This window comes from Callospermophilus lateralis, chromosome 10 (genome assembly GCF_048772815.1).
Source record: "Callospermophilus lateralis isolate mCalLat2 chromosome 10, mCalLat2.hap1, whole genome shotgun sequence".
Taxonomy (NCBI): Eukaryota; Metazoa; Chordata; class Mammalia; order Rodentia; family Sciuridae; genus Callospermophilus; species Callospermophilus lateralis.
The window spans coordinates 70,650,474-70,672,323 of NC_135314.1; the positions used below are offsets into that span (position 1 = coordinate 70,650,474).

General features: G+C 34.3%; 1 protein-coding gene across 1 annotated transcript in view; it reads right to left on the bottom strand.

The window, feature by feature from the left end:
• Positions 1-19,150: 19,150 nt before the first annotated feature.
• The window catches only part of LOC143642181 (palmitoyltransferase ZDHHC19-like), a 57,402-nt gene continuing 54,702 nt past the window's right edge, over positions 19,151-21,850 (bottom strand). Inside the window, exon 8 of the mRNA XM_077110342.1 lies at positions 19,151-19,292. Coding sequence (XP_076966457.1) covers positions 19,151-19,292 — 142 coding nt within the window. The remainder of the gene's footprint in view (positions 19,293-21,850) is intronic.

Genomic DNA, 21,850 nt, shown 5'->3' on the forward strand with positions numbered 1-21,850 from the left:
TAGTTATCCTGTATCCAAAATTTTGTTTTTACTTCTAATAATTTCTTAATTTTTCATGTTATAATCTTTTAATATTGTTTTCATATGTTTTGATTTTTTGTAATTTTGTGCATATTTTATCATTTATACTTTCAAAGTTGGTTTATCCAAACAGACTTAGTATTTAAAATTAGGAGTGGATGTACTAATAGTAGATGTTAAAATAAGCTTTTGTGGAGAATCAGAAGCTGAAGTCCCTTTGTGGATTGTAAATATATTAAAGGTCTGAAGAATCTAGAATTAAATCAACTTGAAATTTTAGGTTTAGAAGTGTGCTACAGCTTGTCTTCCAATGTTGGCCACAACAATACCTCCATTTTCAAACCAGTCCTTACAATTCTCATATCAAGAGGTAGAAGATGTTTTTGTACTTACTTGTATCTGATGGCCCAGGGATTACTAGACGTGTAGAATATGCAGAACGGACACTGTGACAGTGGTAGTCATAACCCTTAACTGGCCTCTATGTGTCTGTTTCCTGGCTGTTGTAAGGTAGTCACCATATATTAAGTGCAGCTACCCACACCCAACTTTAGTGGAGGGACCTAGATGATGGGAGGCCACATGAGGGATATAAAAGCCAAGAAAAGTAAGGTGCTAGAGTGACAATGCCTTCTCAGGAGTTGATCTCCCATCATCAGCTGATCCCAGAGTGATGCCAAATGGAACAAGGTGACCACGCACATCAACACTTCCTCATCTTCTGACCTTTAAAAAATAGAGCAAAAGAAAATGTTCAATAATTTCAAGACATTTCATTTTGAAGTCATTTTGAACACAGTGATCAATAATTGGAAGGGTTTCAGCAAAGTGTGTCTACTGACCTGCTTTCTTTAAAAAAAAAAAAAAACATTTGAATGGCAGCTAGAGTTTATTTTCTCACTGAATTGCTCAGATCAACCACTTTGCTCTTCTAATTCTTACTTCATACCTTACACCAGTCACTTATTAACTATGTGAGTTCTCAACATCCCAGCTTTAATGACCTCAGCAATCAAATGGGGTAATGAGAACTTAATCCATTCTTTCATTATACTTATACATTTCAGGGGTGGGGTTAGGTTACTCAGGATAGAGCCCAGCGTTTATTTACTACTGAGCTACATCCCCCCATTTTTTTTGTTGGTTACTTTGTTTTTTATTTATTTATTTATTTTTTGTTTTTTTACATTCTGTTTTGAAATAGTGTCTCACTAAGTTGCTGAGGAGCTCACTAAGTTTCTGAGGCTGTCCTTGAACTTGTGATCCTCCTGTCCTTGCCTCCCAAGTTACTGGAATTACAGATGTGCACCATTGCACCTGGATTTATTAAATTTTTATATATACTAATTTATTTTCTTAGAATGAATGAAATTTATTGTTTCATGGCTTAAAGTAATTTTTGACATTTAGACAATTACACTAGCTTTTATCTTACAGGAGAACACTCGTTAAGAAATATTATTACATCAAATAGGCTTGGGTTGGGGCTCAGTTGGTAGAGTGCTTGCCTAGCACATGTGAGGCACTGGGTTCGAGCCCCAGCTTGACATAAAGATAAAATGAAGGCATTGTTTCTATTTACTAGAAAAACAGTTTTAAAAAAAGAATATATGAGACAGACAAATAAAGAGACATAAAACTCTTTTTGTTTGATTTACATAGTCATCTTATTGAATCACTGAGTTCTACATATGCTTCATTATTTTTATATTCATTTGAACCCTTTTTTCTAAATTTTTTGAAACAAAGTGTTTGTATATATCTACATTTCTTAATAGGCAGAAATCCTAAATTTATTAACTTTTGCAATTTTTTTCTAGCACATAAAATACTTTTTTGTGTTTTTGAACATTTTTCTCAACTACTAAGGTAATGAGGTTCATGACTGCACTTATTGTCTATCACTAGTTGTGCTTTCAGTTTGACCTTCTAGATCAAGTCTATTTGAAGCATACTTTTCTACATTCACCCTTCCTGATTCTCTCAACCTTCTCTCAAACTCTCTTTGTCTTCTCTCTCTCTCTTTCTCTATACATACACACACTTATTTAGGTTTGACTTTTCCATTCTGGGTCTTCAGGTTAGAAATGTTATTCAGAGTATCTTTCTCAAATATGAGTTCTTCTTACTTTACTCCCTTATGATCCTTTTTCTACCTAACTTATCTGTAATACAGCATGATAGGATTCAGGATTACTGCCAGTCTTTGTTTTAGTGAAGCCTAAAACTGGAACTTCATAAAAATTTCAGGTCAGGATAAACAGAGAAAGTGGATATGAAGAGAGGATAAAATTAGTAACTTGTCTGAAAATCTGTGGTTTGTCTTTTTTTCATGCTATATGTGGAATTCCCTTCTCTGCCCATAAAATCTTAATTTTTCTGGCATCTGCCATCATGTTTTGCCACAACATGCTAATTTTCCTGCTACATAAGTTTTAAGTTCAAAAAACTTAAATAAGCTGAAGAAGAGCTATAAATCATTTTTTAAAAGAAAAATGAAGCCAAATATGAGTTTTATTTATAGTATTGACTTCATGCAAATAAAAAATTTGTGAAATATTATTACATCAAATAGGCATAATGTGCATTTTCTTTAAATGATACTAAAAATTTCCTTAGGTAAAAAGTCAAGTGGTATAGCAAACAGCCTCTAGTCTAAATTTACCAAACAATCTCTGCCATCACATTTGTAATTTTATGACTTCAAAATTTCTATTTTTCTTGCAAATTTCATTTACTCTAAGTTGTACAAAACATCTAAACTCCTGTTGAAAATGTTGAAAAAGTTTCTATTCATTCATTAGCTATAATAGGGCAAAAGGTTTTTACTGTACCTATAGATAGGAAACATGCATTGCCTAGACTAACTTGTGAAAACCCAGGATAACCCCTCACCATAGATGCTGTGGACTCTTGTCCTAGCAGCCTTGGTTCAAATCCTGCTGTACCCTAGATTATTGAATAAGACCAATACAAAATGGACTGTATACAGGCAGAGCTGTCAAATAATTTTCCTCATAAGCTGTTGGGGCATACTTATTGTTTCAATCAGCTTTTTTTTGCTGCTGTGACTTAAAAGTCCCAACCAGAACAACTGTAGAAGAGGAAAAGTTTATTAGGGGCTCATGGTTTCATGGGTCTTAGTTCACCTAAGGCCGCCTCCATTTCTTGAGTTCAAGGTGAGGCAGGATATCATGGCAGAAGAGTGTGGCAGAGGGACATGGCTCACATGATGAGGAAGCAGAGATAGAGTCCACTCACCAGATTGCCATGTCTCAATTTCCCCTCCTCCAGCCACACCTACCACTTTATTTACCACTCACTAAATCCCTATCAGGGGGTTGAATCACTGATTGGTTAAGGCTCCCCTAACTCAATCATTTATTCTCTGAACATTCTTGCATCATCTTACATGTGAGACTTGGGGGACAACTCCAAACCATGACCCCTGTGTTCATTAAATATTAAGAATATAAAAGTGCAAGCTTTTCTACTCTTTTCAGAGCATTGTATGTGTAAGGTATATTGGGATATGGTAAAGGACACACATATCTGTTTTTAGTTGAAGAGAACCTATGTGAATTGAATAAGCTTTTAAAAGTATGTGTTCAGTTAAGAATCTGTGATTCTTGTAGAATGAAACACCTCAGAATAGGAGCAAAGTGAAAGAATATCCAGAAATAAAATGAAGATGCCAAGCAACTTCATTAGCCTCAAAAATCAGTAAGACCATAAAGGATGCACTTTTCAAGAGAGAAAGAACTTTGGAGTCTTCAAAGTCAACTTCTTTATTTATTGAGGTCAACTGCTTAGGAAATTATATGGTGCATGTGTTATTCCATGGATGTTGTTCAAATGAAGAATGAAACTTTGAAAACTGGAAAGTTGCCTAATTACTAATTCAAAATAAGTATCATAACCTTGTTGTACTAAGTCTCCATTCAATCCCTCACCTGTATTTCTCTTCAGCAGTCTGTCATGGACCAGCAATGATATCAAAGGGGACTCTTTTCGATGCAGATCAAGATAATGACAAATTTTTGATTATCAGCTAACGAATTTAAATTGCTGAGTTAATTTTCCAGGAATACTGACTGAGACACTGAGCTTGTCTTAAAAGTCTTAAAATTTTTCCTATTTGTTTTATCCTCTGCCCCCACCCTGTACCCATATTTCTGTGGGCCAAACTTATGTGGAACTTATAAAAATGAATGCTAGTATCTGGAAAATCAGCAGGGAGATGCAGTGCTGAAAAATACATCGGGATCATTCACAGATAAGCCAGAAATGACACAGTGTAAGGAGAGCATGAAGAGGAGCGTCCTTTGCCCCAAATATTCAGAAGGACTCAACTATTTGGTTCAGGGTTATGAGAATCAGAAGGGAAAAATTGAGATCTCCTGAGTCCTCCATCTGTTGTATAATGAAGACAATTTGATTTCTGAGGAAAGTAACATTTATAATAGAACCAAAAACTTTTCTGCAGGTCAGATATGCAATATTTATTTCCTTTTCTTGGACTATAAGCCAGAACATTCTGTCGCTATTGTAATACAAGCTAATAAAAGCCAAATAAATCTTTGATCCTTTGAGTTCACCCTGTTGTTCATCACAAGTTGATTGTAAAGTCATAGAAATTACTTGAAGAGGATGTGGAAAAATTGGCTTTTTCAGAAAAAAAAAAAAACTTACCAATGACTAAAGGGCGGAAAAGGACTTCTGTAAAAATGCTAAGGAAGCTAAAATTATTTAGTCAAAAGAAGATACTGCATGATAACTTAATAAATGTCTTTAATTTCAAGAGGACTAGTACTTCTGTTTTATACATTTGTGTAGTTAGAAATTACCAAGAAATTATTCTGCCATTTTCCTGTGACTTGCATATTTGACTCTTTTTATACTCATTTTTATGCTTTTTATTTAAAAACTTTGAACTTGTATTTGACTTTATTCCATTTGAATAGCAAGTGGTGGGAATAGATAATCAAATGAAAAAAACATACTATACTCTTTTGTTTCTTCTTATAATTCAGTGATAATGTTTTTCTTTGTTTTTAAATATAAACAGTCTTTGACAGGTTCTTGCCATTTTTTAAACTCAACTACCTACAGATAAAACTCTTGATACTTGGCTCCAGTTATGCTGAATTTTTATTGCCAAGCCCTAACAATAATGACAAAAGGAGGAAATAAACATATTCCAAGTTAGATTGCAATTCCTGTTATTTTATACACTAAAATAATAAGTCCTGAAATTTGTGGATTTCTGGGTGAAGATGAATTTGTAGGACCTCTAAATTGTTTTAAGTTGATTGGGAAACATTTAGGAAGTATCCAGTATTGTTTAGGTATTTGAGTAAAACAGTAAAAAGGAGAAGAAAGATATGACCACAGAGCTCGAGATGCTTATAAACTGTTGGTAAAACATTTAATGGATATACATTGGTGAGCAACACCACATGTGTAGTATCAAGGGAAGCACACATTCTGGTAGAGCCTGAGCACACAGAGCTTGGAGTCTAAATAGAAGGTTCTCTTGCTGTTAATACCGGTGACCCATATCAGCATAGCCCATCCCCTGTTAGTGTTTACTCCCCTCAACAAGAGTATATAGTATGAGCTCCATCAGCCTGCTGTTTCTCTCTGTCTTTGTTTTGTTTGTTTTTCATTACATCTGAGCTTCTTCTTCCTCATAGTTCCTCCTTAGCATTGTGTGTGTCAAAGCTGGGATTCAATCTCCTGATTCTGCTATTTGCTTTCTTTCATTTTTTGCTTCTTAGAGTCATCTTCTTACCTATCTTAATTCAAATTCCCATGAAGGAAGTTCTGCTTATCCCTACTTATTTGCATACCAGGTCATGTCACAGGTCCTTTGTGAGCCTTTGGGTTGGAAGCCATTGCACACCACACTTAGACTTGCTCACTAGGCCTCTCCCTTCAACAAGAGCCATGGGCCATGAAGTTTCCCCTGAAATGAAATGATGTGCTGACATCATCTTTTGCAAAGTTGAAAAGAAAATGATCAATATTGAAGGGATGTTTAGAGAAGACTGTGACATTCAAATGAAAAGAATTGATTTTAGGGCTTAGATAGAGTACATTCTTGACTTGGGGAGAAAGCATGTGCAGAGCAATGGTGTAGAAGTGTATCTGGCTAAGTAGGGATGAGCCAGAAGAAGCTGCTCTCAAAATAGGATGAGGTTTTAGAATTTAATAAACAATAGTTAAGGAGATATAGTTGCCCATATGCAAATTAAAGTGCTGCCTCATGGTTTGAAAATCAATTTTTAAAACAACCTTTTTTCCTATTACCTTTTGTAGTAAGGGGATATTTTAGAATGTAATTCAACAAACACAAGAGAAATGAATATGTGTGTGTGTGTGTGTGTGTGTGTGTATAAAAACACTTTTCAAATGTGATTTTTCTTAGGGTTGGAGATACACACACCCACACACACACACACAAAAAAAAAACACATATCTCCTCCTGTAATAAACCATACATTTCTTCTTTAGGAGTAGGACATATATATTCCTATAATTAACCATATGGATTTTTAGTTAATCATATGTTGTTTGGGTAGTTAAATACACACACACAATCTCCACATATTGATATATGAGAATATATGTAATACATATTATATATGAGGTTATATTAAACGAAAATATATATGTATATATTATATTTCAACCTAATCTTAAGTATATAACTGAAGCAGTAACTCCAATAGTAATCCTAAGAAAAGTCACATTTGAAAAGTGTTTTTATTCTGGAGGACATGAAAAACTGAACTTGTCTAAAGTCTTGAGTTTTAGGGAGACAATGTCACTTAAAATTAAATAAAAAGTCACACACACACACACACACACAGATACACAGACACACACACACTGTGAATGTCATGCAATGTTTCTTTGAGATGGTTGTGAGCTTATATTTCCCCTCTACTAAAAAAGATGTAGGTCATTGATCATTATTTTATTACATGGTGACCCTGGTTTGAAATTTTGGATTATATCCATGTTAAAAGGAGGAAAAAAAGACAAATGACAACATAATCAAGAAAATTTATTATAAACTTGATGATTCTTTCAATTATAGAATTTAGCGTGTTTGGAAGTCAATTTGTCACTTACTAGACATTTGCTTTGTAACATCAACAAATCAATTCATACTATTGAAAATCTTCTCTTCCCAGCATAATATCATTTATTGGATGATATTTGAAAGTACTAGATATATGAATCTGGCCCACAATAAGCTATCATTTATTTGAGAACAAAAAACTCTTGCTTAAAACAATTCACAAATAAGACACATGTGTGTACCATGTGTAGGCAGGGCCTTTAACTATGTTTACAGAGATCCCATTTTAAAATATATTAGTTTTAGGTAAATTCTCAAGAGGGAATCATTGCATTCTCACACTATTCTGCTTTTTGAGACATGTGTATGTTACACACTAGTCAAAGATATGTGTTAAAGAAAACATTTAAATTCAAACTAACCTAGCATGTGTAATCTGTTATATGTTATCTCATTGGATCTCCACACAATTTCAGCATGTTCCTTATTTTCAGATAAGAGTTCCCACAGAGAATTTAGGTAATATCACCAAAGAGATACAATTATTTAGTGTCAATGCTGAGATTTAAAAGTCAACTTTGCTCTCAATGTTTGTATTCACTCAAGATTCATCCATTAAAAGAGTATTACTCAGCCACAATGTACAATGACTTTGACATTTGCAAGTAAATAGACAGATCAGGAGACTATCATAATAAGTGATACAAGACAGTCCCCAAAAGCCAAAGGTTGAATGTTTTCAATGATATGGGGAAGGTAATCCAAAATTAGTGGGAGAGGGGAAGAACAGACATTCCGTAGACTAAACAAGGGGGAATGGAGGGCAGGGAAGGAACATAGGAAAAGGAAAGACAGTAGAATGAATCTACTATGTACTATGTACAAAATATGAATAAACCATAGTGATCCACCATGGTGTACACTGGGGTCCTAATTAGAATAAGATATATTCCATGCTTGTATAATTATATCAAAATGATTCTACTGTCATGTAAAACTAAAAAGAACCAGAAAAATAAAAAAAAAAAAGATAAGCCCTGATGCAATGATATTAAGTGGTGTAGGCTTTCCCAGATTATTAGATGTTTTCTCTGAAAAAGAGAAGAGGGCCTGCCTGCACATTTTATATATGTTGATATACAAACATGTCTCATTATAAATTATCTGATATATATGAATTTTGTAACATGAAATAAAATAAAGGATGAACTTATTGTGTGCAAGACTCATATCTAATGCTTTCACATATCATCTGATAAATAACAACTTGCTGGAAGAGAAGATTGTCAACAGTATGAATTGATTTGTTAATGGAAGTGACAGATTTATATCCAAAAATGCTAAACTATGTATCACTTTGATCTTGGACTTTCTAGCTTCTAGAACTTTAATATAAATAAATACCTGTTGCTTATGCAACACCCAGTGATAAGGCATTTTGTTAAGCAGCCTAAATGGACTCAGACATTTTCCACTAGTCTTCCTTCCAGGTGATTGAGAATTAATTATCGCTCTTTGCTAAGCATTGTCATTGCTTAGAATGTTGACATGCAGGACAGGAAGAAATGGAAACCACTTGCTCAGATGAACAGAGTTGAGGACTGTTAAATTTAAGATGCTAATTGATGGATGTCATATCACATAAGGAAAAGATTAGAGTCAATGTAAACTAGCAGCAGAAGGAAGACTTCAGGTCTATTAATGTCTAATTTTTAAAAGTTTAATAACTATAACCATACAGAAAAATAATCTTCATTTTTACTTCTTTATTTCTTCTCCATTTTCCTTCTTTTTATTCCTTCAATTGGCTGCATAGCTACTATTTGTCATAGAGGAGTTTACATTCATAGAATTTTCAAGTGTAAAATATGTGATCTCTCATATAAGGCAAGAACTAGGGAAAAGAAATCTATAAACCCCCTAGTTCTTGCCTTATGTAATAATAGAGGACCCCATCCCCATGTATGTCCCATCACAGGATGCTAGAACAACAACAACAAAATACTACATGTGTTGATCAACCAGCCTGCAGCTAGCTGGTTTTCAGGCTCCTGTCTGGTGTCTCCTGGATAACACTTCACCTGCTATTTCAAGTTCACTGGAGTACTGTGCCTCTAGAGAACTGTGCATCAGGGAGCCTGATAAAAGCAGACATTTCTGGAACATCTGGGAGAGTGCTATTTTCTGCCTCTCTGAACTATGTTTTTTAAGAGCTCTAAACATCTCACAATTTTTTAGGAGTCAGATTTTAGTCATAGTCTGATATCAATACCCAATGTCTGATCATCAGGGAGTTCAGGCTGGAACACAGCTATTACTTAATTTTCCCTCCTTTATTCTGTCTATTGAGATTGTGCTACCATAAAATTGCACTAAACTTGCTTTCACTAGGGATGTTTTCTTTAGTCCCTTTTTGCAAACAGTTACCTGGTAGGCTCACCCCTTCAATTGGTCAAACAGGCTTTATATATTTATTCATTTATTTATTTGAGTACTAAGGTTGGTAAGAACAATCTTGTAAATAAAGGGTGGGTCCAAAAGTAAAACTTTTTAAATTCCAAAAGTAAATATATTTAATTAAAAAATTAAGTCAGGGCTGGGGTTATAGCTCCATTGGTAGAGTGCTTGCCTTGCATGCACAAGGCCCTGTGTTCAATCCCAGCACCACAAAAAGGAAAAAAAAATCAATCATTTATTGACTTATTTTGTTCAGCATGAGAATCTCCATGAAATCTACTTATCAGTCAATGTCATAAAGTCTATATTTTCCATTGTAGAATAGTATTTAGAAGGGAAGGCAGTGGGAACAAAAGATGAAATAATTTTGACAAAGGCACAGAGATACAAATGATTTTATTTTGTGATGAGAAAAACAAGAGTTCCCATATGCTATGGGAGTTGCTGCTGCTGGGTAAGGAAGTGTGTAGACCTTTGGATGCCAGAGACACTCCCAGATCTCCTTTCAATCTCCTTTCAATACTCCACCAAATGTTGTCATGCTTTAGTTCATGTTTCGCTTCCTATGATACGCAGTTTAGGGTTTCCTCTTCTTTCCTACAATTTGAAAGATCTCATTCGTATAACAACAAACATAATTTCTGTATCATCCAGTTTCTTAGTATGATGAATTTCATTGATTAAACTATTTGTATTTAATTATTTATTTTGATAATTGTTATTAGACCTTGATAGTTATGCATAATAATTTGGTTCATCCTGATAAACTCATACATGCATGAAAATCAATTTGAGTTCCTGACCCCCTTTTTCCCTCCTATGCTCCCGCTTTTCCTTCTACTTTGACTCATTTGTAATTTGTATCTGATTTGTTATTTATGTAGTCTTATGCTTCCCTCCCTTTTCCTTCATTTTACTCTAGCTTCCACATCTGAGAGAACACATTTGACCTTCATGTTGCTGAGTTTGGCTAATTTTATTTACCTCCATATTTTCCATTTCCATTGATTCCATAACAAATGCCAGAATTTCATTGTTTTTATGGCTGAGAAAAACTCACATCTGGGTTTATTCCATAATTTAGCTATTGTGAAATGTGCTCCTATAAACAGTATATAAACAGTATCATGCCAAACTTGGGTCTCATGTGAAAATTCTGTTTCTCTACCTGATGGATAAAGAAATGTTATATTTATAAATTAGAGTATCATTGATAATTGACATATTAACTGACAACATTGAAAATTGACAGATTTCCAAGTTAATTGATGATTTATAAATCGAATTTTGTTACTGTTTGCTCCTATCAAACCAGTGATGAGGATTATTTCACTCCAAATGAAGAATAGCACGGTGCAGAATTCAACCTGCCTTTCTCTTTCTTGAGTTACCTGAGATATAAAGTTGTTTTTCTGGATGCAAGTTACAAATTTTAGATCTTCTAAAACATATTTATTTTAATACTGATTCAGCATTTTTTTAAAAAGATTTGTGAATTAACCTATAATATTACTTTAAAAAAAAACAAAATGGCAGTAACCATTTTGATTACTTTTTTTGACTTTTGAGAAATTTTGATTTTTGACAATTTTGTGCTGGATGAAAGATGTTTTTACAGATAAAAATAGAAGGTTATTTGTGGTCTGTGATTTGACACCAAGCTCCTCTTCCCAAGAACAGCTTCTCATTCCATCCGAATTTCAGAAATCTTCTGAAATTCTTTCTGTAGTGATTCATTTCTTTGAGAGTTAAGGGGGGGCATTACTCTCTCAAACAGGTGAAAGAGTATAATCTTCATGGTTGCTTAATATCTTCATATTATTGAGTATCACAGGTCTTATTATGCAACTTGCTATGCAGCATCATATAAGGCAATTTAATTTTCATGACAAAGCTGTTAACTTCTTTAACCAGGGAAAGATGCTATTGTTGCTAAAAAGAGATGAAAGATACAATAATACAATAATAAATTACAGAAAGGATGGTGATAAGATTTGAAATTATGTACTAATACATTTAATGAACTAGGTAGAAATGGTAGAGTAAATAAGAGACAGCCACAGCCAGTGCCCCCACTAATCTTGGCAATGAGGTTTCCTGGGGTACGTCTCCATGTTTTGAAAGGACCTGTTGGTACTCTCCTCTTATTGTGCTCATTTTCTAAGTGTAAGTATATTCTGGATCTAAAAGGATGTTTCTACCCAGAGCCAGTGGCCCTTCTTTCTGAGCTGTGCTCCACTGATCAGTGAGTTCTTGAGCTCCTGTCCAGTGTCTACATGGATCTCTTCCCCATGTCCATCTTTATTTAGGTGTACTCTCCTGTGTCTAAGCATAATGTCCAAAGGGCAAATGCAGAAATTAATAAGGGCAGTCTAGCTGTGTTTGTTCACAATGGGTATTAGTCTGGAAATGGGCACTTGTGTAAGTCTGGAGGTTATCAGACAGCAAAAGGGAAGGAAATCTAATCATCTCTCTGCCCTGTGTTGCTATGATTTAGGTAGCTTAATTCTTCCATCCATCAACAACTTCAAATAGAAAAGATTAATGATATGTGTATAGAAATCTGAAAAGTTGAGTTTTACAACTTTGACATCAGTGGTCCTGTTATAGGGGTAAATAGAAGAAAGACCAAAGAAAGGTCATCCTTACAGATAAAAGCCTCACCAATGGAGATATCAGTAGTTCAAATAGATGGTTGAGTTGACACATGATTTAATTGGGAAGGAGGTGTTAAAATATGCTTATAGAAATAGAAAAATTAACCAGTGAATAGGAAAAGACAAATATACTTTTTAAATATACTGACATTATAGAAACACATCCTTTGAGTTTTAGTTTTTTATTTTTATTTTTATTTTTTTTTTACATTTGAATCAAATGGGGTATAATTTCTCATTTTTCTGATTGTACAGGTTACAGAATCACATTGGTCATTCAGTAACCTATATACATACAGCAATAATAATGTCTATTTTATTCTGCTGCCATTCCTATCCCCCTCCCCTTCCCCTCCCCTCCCATAACTTCTCTCTACCCAATCTAATGTGACACACTTTTCTTTTTTTTTTCTCCTCACAACATCATACATGTATTCTGTATAATGATGAGGGTCTCCTTCTATCTTCCATGCAATTCCCCTTCTCCCTCCTTTTCCCTCCCACCTCTCTTCCCTATTTAGTGGTAATCTTCTTCTTATGCTCTTCCTCCCTATCCCAAGGGGGGTGACTCAAAATGGGATAGTGAGTTTTAGTTTATTGGGTAAAAAAAATATTATGTTTTATATTGTGTTTTATTTTTTGGTAGCGTATATCTGTGTTACTATTTGTGTGCTATACTTTTTATAAATAAACTATAAGCTACTGACCTCTTAACATGAGAATGGTAATATTAATTCACTCAGGGTTGGCTCAGGGCAATTGGTAGTCTTGATATTTACTTTGAAGTCCCATGAGGACTATACAACTAAATACTGAAATATGTCTCTCTAAATTCTCTAATGCTGAAGGGTTAAGTCCCTAATGTGCGGTCTTTGAGAAGTAATCAGGTTTAAATTTGGTTTAGATGGGACCATGAATGTGAGGCCCACTTGATGGCATTAATACCATCATTTAAGAAAACTTGAAATTCATGGTTCTTTCTGTCATTCACAATTGCAGCAAGAAGGGAGGTATCTGTAAGTTACAAAGGAAGCCCTCACACCATTGATGTCAGTCCAGTCTTGGACTTCCAACCTCCAGACTGTGAGATGTAAGCTCTGCTTAAGCAACCCAGTCTGTGGTATTTTATAATGGCAGATTAGATATAATACCAACATAATTTAGGTGATGTAGGATACAGGGATAGGTAGATAGTGAGGTGTGTAGGGACTCTCTTGAAAATTTATTCTTTAATAAAATCCTGGAAGTCACCTATTTTTTCTTGACTCCTAAAAGAAAAATATATAAGTGCATGATAAGACCCAATAACATAGATGTCTTCTGTAAAATTAGAGAATCTACAAATACAGCATTTTTTTCCCTTGTGAGGCTTGGCCCTAATGAATCCATTTTCTCTCCAATTGTGATAAGTCTTCCCCTTCTAAACAACATTCAAAACTTTGACTCATTTCTATGCACTAGTGACCAGCAGGTATACACTTGCATATTCACTTGAATACATTTACTTATCTGGCATGCATAAAATATTTAGTCCTTGCTATTTCAAGAACATGTACAATTTAGAAGTAGCTTATTTGAAGTCCTACACATTGGTTTGAATCAAAATATCTGTTAAAAGTTTATCAGATTTGAAATGAGATGCATTGACTTATCCTCTGTTGGAGCAAAACTTCTTCATGCATAAGAGCATAAGCTATGATACATTGCCAAATAGTGGATCAGTATGGGATACTATTTACTAGGTTGGCTGGCATTCTCAGGAATATATAGTGAGTCAATGATGTCATATTAAGGAGAGGAGAAAATTATTTTAAAATGATTGTTATGGTTTGGATCTCAAATGTCCCACAAAGGATCATGAGCTAAAGGCTTGGTCCTCAATGCAGAAATGATAGGATCATGGTGATCCTAACCTCTGGTGGTTTAATCCAATGATATTTTAGTAATCTGGATTGAATTATTCAGAGGAAGTGGGGCCTAGTTGAAAGGAATGGTTTCTTTGGATCATGCCCCTTAGGTACCTTATATCTTCCCTGAACACTCCCCCCCTCTCTCCTTCCCTCCCTCTGTTTAACTTCTGCCAAGAGGAGAACAGCTCTGCTCCACCATGTCCTTTGAAGCCAGCCAACAGTAGACTGAAACCTCAGAAACTATGAACTAAAATAATTCTTTTGAGTTGCTTTTCTCAAGTATTTTTTACTGTTATGACAAGCTGAGTAACATATTAATTTTCAATCTGTGTTTTTCATTGGAAGTAGATTTCCATCTTACAGAGAATATTTAGTAAGAACTTTGTGTTCTAGAATGAAGTGGAAGTATGGGGGAGATTACGTGATCAGAATTCTTGATGTTCTATTTCTCTGGGGAAGCTGGACTATGAGGTAGAATTTTATTGAGCAAAGATAATATGAATTGAGAAGGATCATGCAAGCTGGACAGTTCTAATTAATTCTTAAGAAAGCGCATGCTATCATACATAGCCGTGCCCATCTTTTTCTGGTGTCACACTGTAGATAAACTTGTAAGATAAATTGGGTGATACCTCCCAGTCAGGACAAAATAGTTCAGACTCATTTTCCCAACTTCTATCTAATTCTATCTTCTATTCTAATTATGTAACCAGTGGTATCAGATCTAAAAGCTTTAGGCTGTTTTGTATTTACATAAGAATAAATAATAGCTACGAAGTGCTTGGATTGTTTTACATAAGTAGGAGATTTTATAAACTGTTTATTTAAGAAATCCTTTTATATTAATGCATTTAATATATTACAGTGTATAAACTCACCAAATTAACATTCCTTTACACTCTGACATTTAAGATAATTTTTCTTCACCATGTTGCAGAGAATATTTAGTATTTATATAGGAGTGAATACTGAAAAGAACACCTGTTATGTAAAATAATATTCATAATCGAAATGAGTGTTCATAAAAGCCAGGTACCATTCCAAGTACCTTGTAAAAATATCTAATCCTCATGATAAACCTACGAGATAGGTAGTTTTTTTTTTTTTTTTCAAGCTTGGATTCTGGGTAATTTACATTGGTGCTTCACCACTGAGCTATATTCCCAGGCTTTTTCAATATTTTAGTTAGAGACAGTCTTACTAAGTTGATTAGGGCCTGGCTAAGTTGCTGAGGCTGGCTTTGAACTTCAGTCTGCCTTCCTAAGCTTCCCAAACCACTGGGATTACAGGTATGTCCCACTAAGACCAGTCCCAGGCATGCTTACTATTAAAATTATTCTCATTTACAAACTGGGGAACCAAGGCATATATTTCTAGTTAAGATCACCTAAAATCATTAATCTAGTAAGTGGCAGAGTCACCACAAAACATTAAACAAAAAACTAAATTCATTTTCATATGTGTCCACCCAAAACGTATGTGATTATGTATTCCCAACTCGCCCACTAAGATCATTTAAAGATAGAATCCTAGAGTTTAATATCTCTGCTTGAGTCCTCCAGAGGTCATGGCAGGGATTCAGAGATTATGGACACAGAGTAAAGAAGTTCAGGATGTTTTTCGTGACCTATAAAGTTCTTCATACCTAAAAACTTTACAGAAGTGGGATACTTTTCTTGTCATCCCTGAGATCAGGTCATCTAGCCCTCTCCTGATTAGGCTATACTGTAAGAAACTCAGAGAATGCTGAAGAGTACAATGAGCAAAACCAGCATAACAGATGGCAGAACCGAATTCAACTTGATCTCTTTAAGACAGCACCAACACCAGGACTGTCCCAGGCACTGCTTCTTAGTCCTTTACTTTTTTTAACCTCTGAGAAAATCCTGAGATTGGTACTATTATTTTACCCATGGTATGAATCAAAAAAGAGACAAAAATAATTAACTTGACCAAATGTTCAGTAAATAATAGCAGGTCCATTACTTAAACCCAAACCAGTCCTCAGTTCATAGTCTTTACCACTAGATTCTTTCCCCTCCCATATATTAATTTTCAATATATAAAGAGATGGGTTTTTTATATAAAAGAAAAGTATAGTAAAAAAATAATTAACATTTTTCCTTCAATTGTTACTAAGTTTCACTGTTCCTTCCATTCCCAAAAGCACATTATCACTTTTTATGTCCCAGTGAATGAGACGAATGGCATGTAAAAACTCCAATACCTGTAAACACTGAGCAAAAGAAAACAGATATTAATGAAACAGTCCTGGATTGTCCCATTCATAGTTCACACAAAGTTATTATAGTAGTAGATGTGGCCTGAGCACAGCCTGTAGTATTTAGCCAAAGACCCTGCAATACTTAACATTTATAAAGAAAAACTTCCTCTCATATGAAAACATAATACCTTAAATACTAAGAAGATTGCCTCCCACACTCAGATCTCATCTAGACACATCATTAAAGAGTGTCTTATTAAATCCTTCTTTCCCATTGTTTTTTTTTTTTTTTTTTTTTTTTTTTACACAAGGACTTTCTATGTTTTGCAGGCTGACCTCACAGGATGTGCCTCTGTTAGCTTCCTGAGCTGCTAAGACTGCAGATATCTGTCACATGCCCAGCTCATCCATCACTGATTTATTCCTGTCTCCCTCCCTTCATTCTTTGCTTTCTTTCTCATTTATTTATTGTTTTTATTCTTTCAGGGCTGGGCATCAATCCCAGGGCACTGTGTACAGTAGCCAAACCATCCACCACTGAGTTACATCCCCAGTCTCTTCCATTGATTTTTAAAACTTTGTCTTCAGTGGTCTGTCTTATAAAATGGTGGATAAGTTCATATAACTTCTAGGCCATTCCAGGTTTAAATACCTATTAGTACCCAGCATGTGGTGAATAAGCATAAGTTCTTTAGAAATTAGTTCAATAGTAGAGAATAAACTTGTGGTTATTTGCACTTGAACCTCAGGTACCCAGGTGAGCCACTGAGAAAAGCAGGTAAGATAGAGGGTGGTCTTTTTGCATTCAGGGGTTCATCAATGTAATGTACTATGTCTTCTTCATTCTTCTCTGTTAGATTTTATGCCAAGCACTATTCACAACCTGACATCAACAATAAAAGAATATGTCTATGATAGAGTTCAGTGGTAGAGCACTTGCCTAGCATGTGTGGGGCTCTAGGTCTGATACCCAAAACTGAAACAAAGAAATCAAAGAAACAAAACCACCACATTTAAAAATAAACAAGTGAATAAAGTTATATTAAGTTCATCTACAACTAAAAATATTTAAACAAAAAAAGTAATAATAAATTCTTCCCTTCCTTAAATACAAGAATAAGATGAGATTGTAAAAATTTCTTTGCCCCTTTGTTTTTGAATATAAAGTGAAAGGGTAAATTATACACGTGGGAACATTTAGTTTTATTTTATTCTTATTCCCATTAGAATAGAACAACAAAGTCTGCACACTATTTGTAACTACACAAATTCTCATGCAAAGTATTATACTGTTATACAAACAAAAAATGAGGTAAATGATATAATCACATGTATTACTTATGCAGAATTTAATCAAATTCTAGAAAAGAATGAAGCCCAGAATACTACTCTATAAATAAGTAGAAAGTAACTTGTCACCATTTAAAATTTTTGGCATAGAAAAGAAGACCCAAGTGAATGCATTAGAATAACTCCTGAAGTTGATTTTATATCAATATAAAAGTGAGAAAAGCAAATTAAGTAGAAATAGTTAAATTCTTATTAAATTTGATTAATTTTTAAGTGACAAATCCTACTTTGTTAAGGGATATAGTATTGAGAACTATGAAAGAGTTCTTATTTCCTTCCTTCTTAGGTGGAACACAACTTAGAATTAAATTTTCAAGAATGTTACCTGAATAAAAATAATTGACTATGGAGAATACAAAGTTTATAATTCACTGTGTATTATACAATAGTCTATCATAAACATTTATAATTTTGTCAATTATGACAATGATCCCTGTGACATCAAGACAGAGTAGGATCCATTTCAATGACTAAACAAATCATTAAACTAATCTCCTCTATAGAAAAAGTTACAGAGGGACAGATGGAACACTTGTTTTTGGCTGAGAATTAGGCAATTAGGAACATTCTACAAGCTTAAAAAAAAAGGACATCTGGAAATTCATTAAAAAATATGAAGAAACAACCAATTTCTTCACCATCAATGAAACCAGAGGCAGACTTAATGATCTTAAAGTTAGACATGTGTCTTGCTTTTTCTGTGATAATTCTAGCCCCAGTTTTCAGTGGGAAGGGGTGGGTGTGCAAGTGGAGGGATAATGGGGATTTAGCATGAAGACACTTTACCTCTGAGTTACATCTCCAGCCCTTTCTTCTGTTTAATTTTGAGATAGGGTCACACTAAGTTGCTTAGGGTCTTGCTAAGTTGCTGAGGCCACCCTTGAACTTGCAATTGTCCTCTATCAGCCTTTGAGTAATGGAGACTACAGGCATGCACCACCACATCTAGCTGAGTGGCATATTTTTAATTATACCCCCATTAATTCTCAGAAGTGCCCTAACTAGAAGATAAACTATTGTGATGACTACAATGAGATTTGTCAGTGATTTTTGTTGTTCAAAGGCCTTAACTGCGCATGTGTGTAACTCCAGCTACACCAGAGGCAGAAGTAGGAAGATGACAAGTTCCAGGCCTAGGCATTTTTTATACTGTCTCAAAATAATAATAATAATAATAATAATAATAATAATAATAATAATAATAGACTGAGCATATAGCTCAGGGGTAAAGCAACTTATATTCAATCCCCAATATTGCAAAATATAAAAATAAAATAAAGTCTGTAACTCATTCCCAAGGCATCTTACATATGAAGGGCTGAAACTCACATCTGAGATAAAACAAGATGGAATAATTTACAGAGAATGTGTACAACAAAATTTCCCCTTCTAGGAAAATCTTCCTTTTAATCATCGCTTGCTAACCCCATATCACCGTACTTTACCCCAAAGAACACAAAATCTCCTCTCTGAACACAGCAGCAATCTGTGCCTCATCCATGCAGGTTGCTGTAACAACATCAGTCACTGGCCCACCAGCAAGGTACTCCATTACTGCAAGAAAATCCTCTTCTACCAGGTAACTAAAAATTGAACATACAAATCCTCCACTCTATTTTTTTAAAAACATTTGACACTCTATGTTCAAGTTCAAATATTAAGCACCATAATGATAAAACAACAGAGCTGATAGTTTGAGAGCAAAGAAGAAAATTGGAAAGTGAATGTGTCACAGCACAAAAACTGGCCGAGGGTCATTATGATATTCATTATGATTTTAAAGTCATAGTTTGCCCATAATAGCTGTCTAGGTGTATATTTTGAAGTTTTCCAACAAAAATAATCCTACATCTTAGGGATTATTGATCTTGTTTTGCAGATACAGAGACAGGCTTGGAGAGGTTAAGGAACTCATCTAAGATTACATAGTAAGTGACAGAATCAGCATCTGAAGTCAAGTTCTCATAATTCCAAAGCCTGTGGCTTATCTTACACAGCATTCCATGCTGACTTGAAATATTATTTTAAAAAGCAGTCAAATGTACCTGAAAATTTATTTCCATAAATGCATACCCCAAAATTAGGGATAAAGCCTCAAAATATATCACCAATTCCCCACCCTAAAAAATTTATATAAGAAATATAATTACCTGTAACCATATAATAAAATCACTTGTATCATTTTTTACTAGTAGTCTTACATTTATATGTGTAATCACTCTTTTCAAAAATTGAATTATATACTTATTTTTCCATTCTATCTTTTTTAAAAAAAACAAAAAAACAAGCAGACAAACAAAATTTCAATTTCTAAACTACATGAGGTATCTTTTTTGGAGGGGGTTGCCAGGGATTGAACTCAGGGGCACTCAATACTGAGCCATATCCCCAGCCCTATTTTGTATTTTATTTAAGACAAAGTCTCACTGAGTTGCTTAGGCCCTTGCTAAATTGTGGCAGCTGACTTTGAACTTGTGATCCTCCTTGCCTCAGACTCTCTAGCTGCTGGGATTACAAGTTTACACTACTGCATGTGGTCTACAGGAACTTTTAATGAACACGTACAATTTACTTACAAAGAATAGCATTTAAAATCAAAACTGATGTAAACATTTCACAAATGTGTGTAGTCACCTCTGTGGGTAAAGACATGAACCTCAGCTGATCATTCCTTAGTGTTTCTGCATCTGATCATTTGCATGAATAGACACAAGATCCAGTAATGTCCTTCATTTAACTGCCTTCACTTACTAGCCAAGTAATATCCTTGTATCAGAAGGACCTTCTCAGTATTGACACTTTAAATTTGCTAACCTCTATCAAACTACAAATTTCCATTTTTTATCCCAGTGATTAAAAGAACCAAAAACATATTTACCTAAGAAGTGAATTATGTCAGGATTCCTTAATTCTTTCATCACCAAGAGCTCATTAAAGATCAGTTCCTTCTGTGGGTGTTTCCCATAAATCTGTTTAATAGCACTCTTAATGGTAATGGATTTGAAAAACAAATCAGTGGTTTTCCTAATTCTCTTAGAAAGTAACAAACACCAACCAGCTACTAATTTGTAGTAACACAAGATAGTATTACATTGTGAGATTATAACTGACAAATGAATAGTATTTTTACTTGCACACTGACTATGCACAGTATTTTCCACTACCTGGACCCTAAATATTTTCCTAATTTTTCTTGAAGTTGATTAGCCAACCTAAGCTCAGCCCAGTGCCAGAAGTTAATCCTCTTTTCACTCCTTCCTGGGAAAATATTTTTTTAAATATTTGCTTATTCATGATATAATGCCTTATTTGTTCCCCCTAAAGTGAGAATAGTATAAAATTATATAGATTTTTTACAACATATCCAGTTTTAAAAAATATATTCCTATTGATTATGCTTAGCTTCATCTGGTTTTTCTCCTAAAAGAAAGCTACTATACATGTAGAAGTATGAAAAAGTTGCTAACTTTTGACCCAGAGTCACATCAATAGCAGTAAAAACTGTGCCAGAAAACTTAAGGGGAAAAGGATAAAATCAGAATTAAGACTTCTAAATCACAGTCATTTATAATATCCAAAGACTTTGCCCTTCTCACAATTGCCAAAGAAACAAAGAACACTTAAGATTTAGCATCTTAAACAAAAAAGGAAAGAGAAAAGAGGAGGCAATCATTGTAGCCAAATCTTTTATTTGAAATATTTCAGACCTACAGAAATATAGGGAAAAAGATAAATAATCAAGAACATAGACTCATGAATACAGTTTCCTGCTAAAGAAAAAAAAACTGCAAATAAACTTGAAGATTCCTGGTATGTCCTTCCTTCATCCAATGATTATGCATAGTATTTTCCACTACCTGGACCCTAAATATTTTCCTAAATTTTCTTGAAGTTGATTAGCCAACCTAAGCTCAGCCCAGTGCCAGGAGTTAATCCTCTTTTCACTCCTTCTTGGGAAAATATTTTTTAAATATTTGCTTATTCATTTGGTGTTTATCCTGCATTTGATGTGCATCATTTCCATTCACTTTTCTGTACTTTTAACCATGAAGTTTCTGTTTATGTATTTCTCTGCAGTTTCCTTACAAAATTTATCTGGCTGGAACATGTATGGTGGCACATGCCCATACAAGGGCTCAGA